This window comes from Furipterus horrens, unplaced genomic scaffold, assembly GCF_987537825.1.
Source record: "Furipterus horrens unplaced genomic scaffold, mFurHor1.1.pri manual_scaffold_4, whole genome shotgun sequence".
NCBI classification, from domain to species: domain Eukaryota; kingdom Metazoa; phylum Chordata; class Mammalia; order Chiroptera; family Furipteridae; genus Furipterus; species Furipterus horrens.
Genome location: NW_028327174.1, coordinates 162823423 through 162837725, shown reverse-complemented (window position 1 = coordinate 162837725; position 14303 = coordinate 162823423). Strand labels below are relative to the sequence as shown.

Genomic DNA, 14303 nt, shown 5'->3' with positions numbered 1-14303 from the left:
AAATTTGAACTAATTAATGACCACTCACCTAGGTGAGGTATACTTTCAAAGGATTGGGCAGGAGGGTGAATATCCCCTTGAGACTATGTAAAGAAGCTACAGGCGATAACGTTAGCACCGGAGAAAATCAGACTGAATCAATTTGCATTGAGTATTCATAAGAAATGCAGGTTATCTACATTTACTACTTAAATCCTATGAAAATGAGGAAACCTACTTATTTTCAGCTAAACTGTATTGGCATTTTTAGAGTACCCTCCAGTGAATGAATATTTTGGCCTTATAAGAATGTAACCTATGTATAAGACCCCCATTTTAAGGGTCTTTGCTTCCTGTGTGATGAACTGGAAGGTAGATGAAGCAAATTCAACTTACTTAAAAGGAGAACTTCTGTCCCTAGTCCTTGTAAAACACTTAGTGGGAGAGAGGTTGAAATATATCAAGTTAAATGATATCCTGTGGCCTTTTTGGGTGCTGTTTGTGGACCTAAGTTTTCTATGCTTTCTCTGGTCCCCCTAATACCTGGTAGCAGTGAGACCAGAAACACACCATGACAGAAAAAATTTTATAAACCAAAACAAGAGCTATCCTATCTTGTCACTCTAAAGAAAGCGACAGTGCTCAAAAGCTGAAGACCTGGGTTGTTAACCTCTGCGCCCTATCTAAGGTCAGGCTCCATGCAATCCACAGTGTTCCAGCATTCACTGGCTAGCCCACACCTCCTGGAGCAATGGCTTTCAAGGTTTCCGGGGTTTTCTTTGAACTACAATTCACAATAGGAAATAATATTTTATAGTGTGACTCAGTGCACACACAGTTTATAGAGTATTTAAACAAAACAAATTTCGGGAAATAATGTTTGACCTTGTTACATGCATTGTTCTCTCTTTTTTTCTGTTTCGCTTTTAAAATATACTGATCTTGAGCAATTAAATTCACATCATGGCCCACTAATGGGTTAAGACTTATGGTTTGAAAAACACTGTCCTTGAGGATGTTGGCTGATCCTGAGAAAAGGTAAAAAGTAATACCTCTGGGCCCTGGCTGAGTAGCTCAGGTGGTTAGAGCACCAAGGTTGTGGGTTTGATCCCCCGTCAGGGCACATACAAGAATCAACCAATGATTGCATAAATGGGTGGAACAATGAGTTGATGTTTCTCTTTCTCCTTTCCTCTTCCTCTCTAGAATCAATAAAATAAAATAAAATATATATTTTTAAAAAGGTAATGGCTCCGGAACCCAAACAGATTTCTCTAAATTGTGTTGGCTGGGGCATGAAAACACCCAGTCCCACATGGCTACTTCTACTTTCAGGGTATTCAGCACAGTTTTCAGCTCCTACAAGCAAACTAACCCAGTGCCTTCTCCCAATCTGTTTCATACAGGGGCTCTGGATTGGCCTGAAGGATCAACTGATGACTGGATAACTAAGGTGCAGAAAATTCAGCACTGTGTACACTCTTCAGTTTTTATCAGACCAAAATATAATAATATTATAGAATATTTCCATAGGTGCATATGGAAACACTGGGATAATATTACAGCTACTACTGTCAGGAAAAAATGAGAGAAATAATTATGATAGAAAAAGTTAAGAAAACTTTCTTATTTAAAGACACTGGATAGTTGGAATGCATTAAGTATATGGAGGAGAGAGGGCCAGGGAAGGGCCGAGTATAGCTGGTAATGATTATTTAGGGACCAGAAAATAACTCAATTCTACTAAACCGAGGATGGGAAAAATTCCAAAGCCTAACTAACACTAGGGAAGAAGCAGCCAACACATACTCTGTAATAGGGAAGCCATTGGAGAAGTCAATGTTCTTCAGTTCAGACAGTATTTTGTTAATGTGAAGAAGCTTCTTTTTGTACCAGAAATCAAAGTTGCTACTTCTATTGATCATAGTTTTCTGGAAGAGAGTTGGCAGGGGGAACAGACACTCTGCCTTGGGTTTCACACAATAATCACAAATCGGAATATATGCTGTGCTAGAATTAAGGTCCTGGGGTGATAGCTAACAAATAATACAAGGAACTGACACAATGCTCAGAACCTCATTCCATAGCAACTACCAAACAACAAGCTTCGAGTTCTCAAACAGAAAGCCATTAAATGTAGTAAAATAGAATTTGGGGCAGACTGTTTTCATTGCAATAAGATTATGGACTCTGTAATATTCAAGAAAAGAGAATATAGACTCACATACATACTTGTAAAATTTTAAAAATACTAAAAAGACAGGCACATCTGATCTACTGACACTGTTAAGATAAAATCTAAAAATAACTGAAAAACTACTGCTCTTGACATTGTGGGCATTCTACTTCAGAAGCAGAAGAAGAGACAGGAGGTGTTGACAGGTAGATGACTGGTAGAGAAAAAGTAAGAAAAGACATTTCCAGGTTCTTATTGGTAAGAGAGCAGGAAAGACAGGCATACTGGCTCTGCCTGAGTTAAGAGCTACTAGACCCATCCCTGCTAGCCTCCAGAGGATGCTAGAAGAATTTCTCTGCTACTCTTTTAGGCTCTTCCCCTTTACCATGGGACACCCAAGGAGTTATGGGCCTGAACATTTTCCTGAGACTAAAACCATGAACCAGGAGTAGGTAATGAGGTACTCGGCTAATGGCACTGAATGGAACTCCAGTAAAGCAATAATTCCAACAAGGACAATCTGCTGAGTTTTCTGACTACCTCTACTCTTAGGTTTAATTCTGGTGTATGCAAAACTGGAAGAGCTCAGCAACAGAGAAAATGTATATGTGACTTTAGACAAAGGTGATCAAGGGAACACACAGTATCATGTAATTTGAAATTTGTCATCTTTTGATTCAATTTATGTTCAACAAAGAAAGTAACATTCTGGGAGAAACTACTAATAACAAAGTGTTTTTATAATAAAAGGAAAGTCAATAGTATTGAGTAGCAGGATTTGGTGAGGAAGAAATATAATTACAGTCTGGCATGCTGTTTATTTTAGCTTTTACAACAAAGCAAGGGTTTGAGGAACCTGGGGAGCATTTCACAATCATTTACTGTACAGTCTCCAATTCCAAAAACAGTTTGTAATAATTTCATGGCACATACAACATGCATCAAATACTCTGTATCATTTAATAACTAAATAAGACACTGCATCATTCTCTTCGTGGTTCATAATCATATATTCATCTTTCACTTGAGAAAGTCCATTAATATTAAGGTTTTTGAACAAACACCAAGGAAAAGAACCCATGACCTTATTTTAACTAATGTGCCGCCTTGATTTTTGTTCTGATGAACTATGCATTTAAAAAAATGATTCTCATTTGAATAACTGTAGAGAAAGCAAACCAGAAACTCCCTGTTACCAACAGGACAGGTTACTGGGTTAGACTGTAGGGTACATACATTTATTGGGGGAGGGGCTATCTGTTCTGAAGCATAACTCTTATTTAAGGTGGTGAGAATTACCAGTACGTTTATTTCATATCACCAGTGAGTGGAAAGTTGGTATTGTTAAGGCTTCAGGAATATTCCTTCAAATTTCAGCATTCCATTAAAAACATGACCTGGCTAAACCAAGTAGGTCCCATGGAGATGGCTTGAGGGTGTATTTCTAAGGCTTCAGAGTTCTGAGAAGGGCTTTCTCTTGTGTGGTCTGACACTCATTCTTCAAGCCTTTCTTTAGAGGAGGCTTGAAAGGGTATTATTTAATTTGCATTATATATAAAAAGATTTTTTCATTTTCATGCTGTATATCTGAACTATAGTCCAAACCTATTCTTTATAAAAATAAGGAAAATAATATCAAAATATTTATCTGTAAAAAGAACTCCATGTTTCTACAGCAACCACCACCAAAGTTCTCTTGATACCACAGATTTGCTCATTGATGTGATCACTCCTATCACTTATTCAGGGAGTTTGAAGTAAGCATGAGAAAGTTTAAAGTGTAAACTAGGAACATTCAACTTAGCTCCAGGTGAAGGCTAAATATGGGCAATTTCTCCACCACTGCAGAGAATCATCTGGAGTAAATATTTAAGATTTACAAAAGAAATGTTTCTTTTATGAAGTAGTTAGAATTTTAACCTGATGCATGATTCAAGTTAGAAAACCGGATGGTGTCCCAAAAAGTTGAGATATTTTAATTACATAGCTGTTTTCTTGATTCTAACCAACACACACATATTTTTTTATGTGTTTGAAATTACGTCTGTACTGTTCTTCCCAAACAGGTTTCGGAAGGTACAAAGTGGCCACCGTAATAATTACTGTGTGTCTTCAGGCAGTGTTCTCCATTACAGGCTTGGGGAAGGTTCTCTCGCTTCTTCTAGCTTGGAGAGGATCCACTGTTATGAGGAAATAAACCAAACCGATAGTTGCTTATTCAATGAACTTGCAATGAAACTCAATATGTAAAGAACAGGAATCTAAGTTGACTTTCCAGTTTAGTAAGGTGTATACTCATAGCCACTAATTAAATTTATCCCGCATAAGAGATCATTTACTCATTAAAATGGCTCACATGGCTCAGGGTCAATGCCACTGAGTTTTATTTAACAGTAAGAATAACATCTTTCCAAGGTCATTGGACTTGAATGTTCACCTTCAGAATAAGAAAAGTAAAATGAGAGATGGGGTAATTTGGCAACTGGACTGAATAACTTGAGCATAGTATGAAATTATCTACACAAAATTCTTTCCGACCTATACCAATTCTGTATCACAAAGTTTCATGACTCCATATATAGGATTCTACTCATTGAGTAGGAATAATTACATATTCTACAGTGGGTAGTAGTAGCACAGCAACATTCTTGAGCATTTTAGTTGTTCTCATTGTATTTTCTATTTTGAAAAGATTTGAAAACACAAACATAAAATGCAAATGTAATGCAAACATTTCTATCAGTAACATCTATTATCATTGGGCCAGTATGACAGACAAGAGCCTTGGAGGTGATCCTGGGATTTTCCCAGGATGATACACTTTGGCAGAGAGATCCATGCTTCTTTAACTAAGGAGAACCTAGTGGGAACGGCTCTAGGTAGGATAAGGAGAGAAAGAGAACAGAGCTCAGCGGCCTTTCTGGATGTTTCTGACAGAGCAGGAGATTAAAAACAATCCTTCTGGGATAAAATAACATGGTGACAGAGCTTAAATGGAAAACTGATTACAGAGAAACCGCAACAGGCGGTAATGTCCTTCAGCAACATGAAAGAAGATAGCCTGAAAGTCATGCTATTGTTATGCTCTAGTCTGTTTCCTTGTTCAGGGCAACAAGCATATTGAGGTTCTCGTCACACTCTTCCTCCTTTCAGTTCTCTGCTCTTGGTATGCCAGTGTTGTCTTATATCATAATGTCTGGATACGAAAATCACATGGAACATGCTAAATGGTCCAGCGTTCCTGGTTTAGGGTCCAGATGTGACAAGTAAACGTAAGTAGTCATGCCCAGCCAGCACAACACAGTATGACGGAGTCAATAAATATTACACACTTCATGACATAGTACAATTCAGTATCAGGAACAGGATCTTAGTTGTGATTAATGAGAAGACAAGCAGTTTGTAGTCTTCCTTTTCCTGACAATGCATATCCTTGTAATTGCCATAACCCCTAAAGTCTGCAAGTGCTTTTCAGTTCATATCATTCATATTCTAAGGAAACTAAAGTTAAATGACTCCCCCGAGGTCCTACAATCAAGAAGGAACAGAACAAATATTGAAACCCAGATTTTCTGACTATAGGCCTGGCTCATTTGTTACATGCCAGGTAATAGCAATTTTTAAAAAAAGATTTTACTTATTTAGAGAGAGGGGAAGGGAGGGAGAAAGAGAGGGAGAGAAACATTGATCCAGATGCCTCCCACATGCCCCAACCCAGGGCCTGGCCTGCAACCTTAGGCATGTGCTCTGACTGGGAATTGAACCGGTGACCTTTTGGTTTGCAAGTCAACACTCAGTCCACTGAGCCACACCAGCTAGGGCATATAGCAATTAAAAAAAAAAAAAATCACCATAGCCCTGACTGGCATGGATCAGTTGGTTGGGCATTTTCCCGCAAGGTGAAGGGTCACCAGCTCAATTCCTGGTCAGGGCATGTGCCTGGGTTGCGGGCCTAGTCCCCAGTTGGGGCACACTGAGAGGCAACCAATCAATGTTTTTCTCATGCATCAATGTTTCCCTCCTTCTCTTTCTCCCTCCCTTCCCCTCGCTCTAAAAAATAAACCTTTAAAAGATTTTAAAAATTATTTACTTATTTATATATTTGCTTTAATTATTTTTTTCCCACTAAAAACTTTTGTTTTTCTATTACAGCTCTCCCACTTTTTTCCCGCCCAAATTTAAAAATCACCATAGCTATACAGTAGAGAAATCTACAATGTGGGGCTAAACTGCCACTGCCAGAGCTGGTAGGTTAGCATTAGAATGAAATAATTTCTTTTGTTTGACTTTTTCACAAAGTATTAGAGTTAGGATTTAAAATAATATGGAGCCACTTGGCATGAAAAACAAGTAGGTGTGTTATATTCAATCTAATGAAAAGTAGTTTTGGGGAAATATTATCTAGTTACATATATTAAAATTGTTAAAACACAAAAACATAATTAAAAACAAACAAAACTTATCTGCTTTAAAAAACAGTCCAACTTTCATGACTTTGAAAAGTGAAGATGCTGTCTGTTTATGTAAAAATCTGTATTTACCTTAGCATCCTCTGGGGTCTTGAAGTTAATTATTTTTCCAAATTCTTTGGCATGGAAAACAGACTTCACCCGTTCCTATAAACGGAACAGGTAACTTCATTAAAATGCAAGACCAGTTGTAGAAATATGATAAAGAAATGACACACAGTTTCAGAAGTCAGTGCTTAAACCATCCATTTTACACAAATCATACACCTTAAAAAAAGCCATGAATGGGAGACCAAGAACAATCAAACACACACAAAAGACTAAATGCTAACACATCCATTATCACTAAACGTAAGTTATAAAGCTTTAGGTGAGATTTTATTGCTAAAGTCATAAAGGGTTTATACAGAAGATGGGAAGGAGAAAAAAAACCTTCTCATATAGTTCTTGATATCTGGCCATGGAATGATGATGATTTCAGCTCAAAAATAATATATACATATGTGTGTACATACATCTATATATGCACATGTGTTTATGGAAGTGTGCATGTTCGTATATATACATGTAAATTCTGACTTTTAAATGGATCATTCAATAGAATGTAGCTTAAGGATCAAAGAAATCAGGGTGGTTCCTAGATCTTATATAATTTTTTTTTCACTTTTTGCACTCCTACAGTCTTCAGTGTTTGTGGCAAGAACTGTCTAATGGTGGATATTAAACATTAGAGGGACAAATAGAAAGAATGGATTATTGAGGAAGAGGGTGGCATTTACCGCTATTAACTATGGGTAGGGTCATGGAAGAAGCAATGTGGAGTCTTTTACTAGTCTAACAATTCCTATAAGTCATTCCAATATCCATGCAAATATAGACTCCAGAAGAAGTCAGATTCTTTTATTAAAAAGAAAGGATGACTGCTAATATAATATCTTGATAATAACTAGAAGGGGAAGAAATCAAGGAGATAAAAAGGTTATCCTTGGAGATAGAAAAACAAACAAACAAGAGAGCAGTATAGGTTAGACGAGAAGCTACTAGCCATTATGCATTATTTCATAGGTTGGCCACAGGGCCTTTCATTTTCTGAGTGAATTAGAGAAATTCTCAATGGGAAAAGTTGATCTAACATCCCCAGGAGCTAATACCCAGTCTACTCTCCCATGTCTTTGGAATGAGTGGTGAGATTGGAGAAATGGTCTTCACTGGTTAAACATAGGCCTAGGGCAGTTTTGTTCTAGAGGGTACCAAAGAGGTACCTGTTGTTTCTGCCTGCTTGTGTCCAATGTCCCCTTACTTCTCACCTTCTCTCACTCCAACACCTGGTAGCACCATGGTGATCCCAGGACCCTCCCTAACCAAAGGGATTGATTGAGGAAAAAGCAAGTGACCAGAGGTAACCCAGTGAGAAGCTTTCATTCGGCTGAGCTACTAGGATATGAGCCTGAAACTTCTGCCGGTCCTCCTATCACCAAAGGATAGCCGGCCTGAGAATGAAGCCAACACTGAGGGAAGGAGAGCCTAGAGATGGGGGTGGCAAAGAAGGGGAGAATGGAGAAGGACAGGAAATGGGGGAGGATAATTGCTAATAACATCACGTGAGCATATCTAAATTACAAGATATAGACATAAGACTTTTCAGTTACATGAGTCAATTAAATCCCTGAAAATCAAAACATAACAAAAATAACAAAAAACTTACTTGGGTTGAGTCACTATATTTGCTAATACAGCCAGTGCCAAATATAGTCAAATACCTTGAGGCCAAATAACATTATCTTTTATCACATATACATACTATATTACTACACTTATACACTGCATTCTATAATACTTAGTGTGATCCTTACAGCTTACAATGGATATTGAGTTTATTGATTTACCAAATGACTAGAAGTTCAGTGTATTTTATATCAACACTCAAGTACCAGGCAGTGTGCTAGCTGCTGGTAATCAAAACAGAAAGCAAAATGGTCTCTACCTTCAAAATTATAACTAAATTGGGAAAAGAGAAAGAACTATCAACTATCAGCTATCATTTTCAAGCGTCTTTTTGTGAGATTTTCAAGGAAAACCATTCTGTAGGGTACTGCTAGAGATTTTGAGATATACAAACTATTTTATCATTTTACTGCCTTGGACAACAATGAAAAGGTAAGGTTCTCTTATTGAACATAAAATAAGAACTCGGGAATGTGGTAGTCAATGTAATAGCACAAAAAGTAGCATATTGTTTCTTGTCCTAGCTTTTTCTTTAAACCTGAGATAGCAAGTGTAAAGAAAAGCCATATGAAGATAAAGCGACATCTATAAAAGTGGGAACTTGCAAAAGTAAAGAAGACCATTTCAATGTGTTATTTTCAGTTCCAAATTTTAAAAAGTCTATTCAACATACCTTTGCTTCAATGCGCAATCTTCTCCCATGAATGATGAATGGCTCTTTGGTAAACTCATCAAAACTGTACTGCCACTCACATGTGAGCTGTCCAAATGTTCCTTTTGTTACAAATAACACACCACTGCAGAAAAAATCTACTTTAAACACCAAAGCACTTACACCCAGGAATATAATAATATCTGGATACACATTCTTTGCAAGTGTACACAGAACATTTGCCAAGACTATTATGGGTCATTAAAAAAAAAAACCTTAATGAATTTAAAAGAACTAAAATCTTACAAAGTCTATTCTGAGATCACAGTGAAATTAAACTAGAAACCAGTAACAGAAAAACAAGAATATTTCTAAATGCTTGAAAATTTTCATACTTGTAGATAATCCATGGGTCAAAGAATCTCAGAAGAAATTAGAAACTATTTTGAACTGAATGAGAATGAAAATACATCATAACCAAGTTTGTGGGATGCAGCTTAAGTAACGTTAGTGGGGAATTTATAGCACAACATACAATATTAGAAAAAATATAGTTAAAAAGTCAAATATATAAGGTACTTGTAAGAAATAGGAAATAATTTGCAGCCCTGGGTGGTACAGCTCTGTGGACTGAGCACCGGCCTGTGAACCAAAGAGTCACTGATTCAATTCCCAGTCAGGGCACATGCCTGGGTTGTGGGCCAGGTCCCCAGTTGGGGGCACGCGAGAGGCAACCACACAGTGATGTTTCCCTCCTTTTCTCCCTCCATTCCCTTCTCTCTAAAAATAAATTAATAAATAAATAAATGAAATCTTTTAAAAAATTTGCAGAACCAATTATCAACCAATATTTTTGGGAACTTTCATGTAATTAATACTTTAGAATAAATGCTTTTATTACTAAGACTCCATGTAATATGTTTACCAACCTACATCAGAAAGAGGCTTTTAAAATTAATTCTGGTCCCTCTCCCCATTTTGAGGAAAAAAAATAAAGCAATGAAAATGTTATTCTGTTTATAGTTATTCTATTTAATCCTTCCTCAAAGGCCTTTCTTCCCCAAGAAAGACATCAATTGTAAGTGTAACCAGAGGTTTCTTTAAGTAACATATACATTAAGTTAAGGAACTGAGTTGAAAAAGCAGACTCCTGACTAGAATTGAAGAGAAAACTAATCAGAATTTATATTTCTCACCTCAATCTTGGTCTCTGGTACCCTCTTTCACCAATCCTGGATCATAGGGGCTGTGGAACAAACCTACCGGTCCTCTAGTACATCCTCAAGCATGTGACTAATCAAAGGTAGGCTAATCCTGCAGCAGGTGCCTAGTACTCCCTCTCCTCATTCAAAGGCCCTTTCATCCTCAAGTCTGAAACTTGGAAAGAAAGGAAGTCTGAGAATAAATATTACCCTTCAATTAATTAAAATTAAGTAACTTCCTTACTCTGTCAAGGTTTATGTGACCTCATTTAAAGAATTCTGTCATAAGAATGTTACAAGATTTGTAAACTAATAAGCTGACTTTTGTTTAACTCTGGTGAATAACTTTTCCTTTAGCCAATGAGAAAAAGGGTTAATAAATGCATGATTGAAAATTGCTATGAAGAAAGTAACTGCTGAAGCACTGTCTGAAACTACAAAAGTTTAGAAATAATTTTTGATGTAAATTATAGTACGTACTATTCAATGAATAATACGAGGCAGTCTTTTACAAATTAAGACAGATCTCCAAATGATGACAAATAATCTTTACAACATAGATCTAAAGTAAAAACTTAAAGTACAGAATTGTATATATAATTGAGCCCATTTACATTAAAATACAGATGCATGTATGCTTGCATAGGCAAAGAATATTTCAGGAAGGATTCAAAGGGAACTAATAAAACTAGTTGTTTCTCAGATGGGGAAAAGAGGAACTGGTATCTGGGATTGAACAAAGACTGACTTTTACATGTGTACTTTTAATACTGTGTGAGAAAATCAAGTTAATGCTGTAAATTTTAGACTAAGGAATTAAAAATAAGCTCAATAGTCAACGTGAACAAAATTCTTATATAACTTCACCTTTTTGATAATGAACAAAACCACATAGGTTTATTGACGACTCCTATTTATCCATAATCTCTCCCCCTCAGCCACATTTTCACTCTCTGCCACCCCAAAATCGCCATATTAATACTGCACTTGCTCATTCTTTTCCTCGGTAAAATACAATGACTGCTGCAAAAACTTGCCCTTCTGAGGCTATGCCACTGTATTTTTGCATGTATCCTTCAACTGTCTACAGGTCTATTTGAGAATTTGGCAGTAGCTGGGATCATTCGCATAAGAATTGAACTGTCTCCAACGTTACACCTGAGGCAGGGTGGTAAGCCAGGAAAATTCCTTGGCAAGCGGAATGGCGAACCTGAGACAGATAGCTGACTCAAACTGGCCTTGTTCAGCACCCTGCCTTACCTGCCTCCTTCTCCCTTGCATGATCACTTCCTTAAGCATTAAACCCTCAGGCCAGTGAGGTTCTGGTCAGTATGAAATAACCTTAGGAAGAAAGCCTTAGGTCTATTGACCACAGAGACAGTTTTGGTCAAACTAGAGATAATATCTAGGCCTCAGTTGTATTTCAGCCCCAGGCCCAGAAAAGCAGCAATGCTTGGGTTGACGTTTGGACCAGATGCAATGACCAATAACCCCCTACCCTAGCACTGACCACAAACCTGACCCTAAATCCTCATTATAGATGAATGAGCATATTACAGAATCCAACTGGGAAGCTGATGAATATTCTGTTGAGATCCTCCCTTGAGACCTCCCTACCACACCTTCTCTCTAGAGCATGCCCATACCTTCCTTCTTCAGGCAGGTATCTTTGCTTTCCTTCTCCTAATCTGTAAGGGCCCTTCTTTTGCATCTGTAATTTGTTTTCTGGGTCCATGCAACCCAGCTGGCTCACTTCTCGCGCTCCTGTAACTTTCTCTCTAAAAGACCAAGGCAGCTTTCTAAGCAGCCCGCTTGAAGCTTCTCTTTGAGTATACTTTAATTTTGGATACTAAGTAAACTTTCTCGTGAACAGGAGTGCTTGATTCTAAATTCTTTCTTTGCCAAACTCAAGAACTGAGAGCCGACTTCGCTGCTAACACACCTACTTATGTGAGTGCATCAATATGTGTTCTAATGAAGAGACAGCACCAGAAGACTATTGACTTCTGGACTAACTTGAAGTTGCGTACTTTTTCAGAGGGGAAGATGGAACAGTACTGCCTACCCTTGAGAGAACAGTTTTATTGAAATTTCTGTATCAGTCTGAACTGGTTGAAATGAATTCAAAATTATTTCATTTATAATTATGTCTGTGCATGGCTATGTATTTATCTGTATTAGAGCACAAAGCTAAACATGAATTTATGTAAGGTTTTAGGTAGGAGGTGTATAGAGCAAGAGGACCAGAGTTAGCAGGAGTCAGTGTATCTGGAACAAAAGGTGAGTAACAACTGCTCACTTCATGAGTGGCTGTTGAGTTAATCTTTTATTAAATTACATTAGAGAAAGTTAGTTACCTTTTGGTTATCATTAACATATCTGTTTTATTGATCATGACATGGGTAAAATATTTGTATTTTGCAAATCTTCCATTTTCTATGACCTAAAAAAAATGTGAGAGAGAGAAAATCAATAATTATTCCAACTGTAATGTAAGTAATCCCTTGTGATTTTCTAAAACCATTTCTTGCTGGGGCAAGTCATTAACATTTATATAATAAATATATCATCAGAAAATTGAATATTCACAAAATAATTGCTGCTTCCTTTTTAAAAGAACCTATCTGCACTGCTTTATTCAAGATTACTCAAGCACAGCTATACCAATCTTTAATGCTAAAATTTTAGAAAATACTGCTAATATCCTATAAAGTTTAAATCAAGCTAGTAAGTTTATTATTAAACTATCACAATCATCTTACCTTGGAAAATATATTAGTATTTAATCACATCTGTACAAGAACATATGTAAACATACATGCTTAAACATATGTATCACATAAGTTAACTATCAGCTTCCACCCTGCCTCTTCCCTGGAATTTCCCTATCTGCCTTTTCTTTGTCAATCTCACAACGCATTCAGAACTAAGGAGCAGAGGGTTTCTGGGCAAACAGGGAACTTCAGGCCCCCGGTCCTAATTAAACTATGCAGTGGTCTTTAACTTTATTCTCAAGACTGATGAAGCACCTTCTACCCATGACACTGGCAACCATTCTTTGTCCCAGAATATGTAAAGGTAACTATGTGAACAGAAGAGACTTGTTCATTTTGAATTCTGTTCTGAATACTACTATTTGTTCTGAGGATGAAATTACTTTGGCTATTTAAAATATATAGAAGGCTAGACAACCATTCTTTAAAGACAAGTGATGTAATTGTGACTAAGATCCCTCAGAAGAGATATGTTAAGAATTCAGCTTAAATGTTAGATCTTTTGACGAAATCCCAAAAAAGGATATAAAGATTTTAGAAAATTATGTCCCATAAGGCTGTATTTTAAAAAATTAAAATTATTTAGCTTAGAAGAAAGGTAACACGTGACTACTTAATAATCTTGGTAAAGAAGCCTAATAGAATAGTTTTCATTTCTGTTGGAGACAGAAGTTACAACAACAACAGCAAGAAAACCCAACTATGAAAGCAGAATGAGGCATACAAATTAATTGCATGGAAGAATTTTATAACCTCAAAGATTATAATATTGAGCAAAGTGTATCTTTACTATTTTCTGTAGTAGGTAGGGCAAATAAATACAAATTTCTTGAACTACAAATGTAAAAGGGATGTAACCACAGATTCAGAAGAAACTAAGAATTATTAGGTCACAAATTATGTAAATAAATTTGAAAAACTAGGTGAAATGGGTCATGTTCTGAGAAAATATAAATTATTATGAGAAAGAAGCAGCAAATATTGGAGAAAAAGAGTAGAAATTATTTGCAGATAAGATATATCTAGAAAACAAAGGTACACACTACCCAGTAACCTTACTTAATAAACACAATAATCAACTTGAAAAATGAAAGAAAAAATCCTGTTTTATAAGTGTAATAAAAAATAAATTTACACGAAGTTTAAGAAATAACATGGAGAATTTATGTGATAAAAGCTGTAACACTTTACTGAGGGTAATAAGAAAATTTGAAAATGGAAATCCATGTCTTATTCTTGGATTAAAAAATTCATAATAAAGATGTTATCACCTCATTTTCATTCTCTTGCTCACAAACAAACAAACACACACACACACACACACAC

At 36.5% G+C, this 14303-nt stretch overlaps 1 protein-coding gene across 1 annotated transcript in view; it reads right to left on the bottom strand.

The window, feature by feature from the left end:
* Window positions 1-2953: 2953 nt before the first annotated feature.
* The window catches only part of LOC150013200 (intermembrane lipid transfer protein VPS13A-like), a 42686-nt gene continuing 31336 nt past the window's right edge, over window positions 2954-14303 (bottom strand). The window contains exons 4-7 of the mRNA XM_090275227.1: window positions 12561-12646; window positions 9023-9146; window positions 6697-6771; window positions 2954-4335 (exon numbers count right to left, since the gene is read on the bottom strand). Of these exons, the coding sequence (XP_090131353.1) occupies window positions 4285-4335; window positions 6697-6771; window positions 9023-9146; window positions 12561-12646 (336 nt within the window). The 3' untranslated portion in view covers window positions 2954-4284. The remainder of the gene's footprint in view (window positions 4336-6696; window positions 6772-9022; window positions 9147-12560; window positions 12647-14303) is intronic.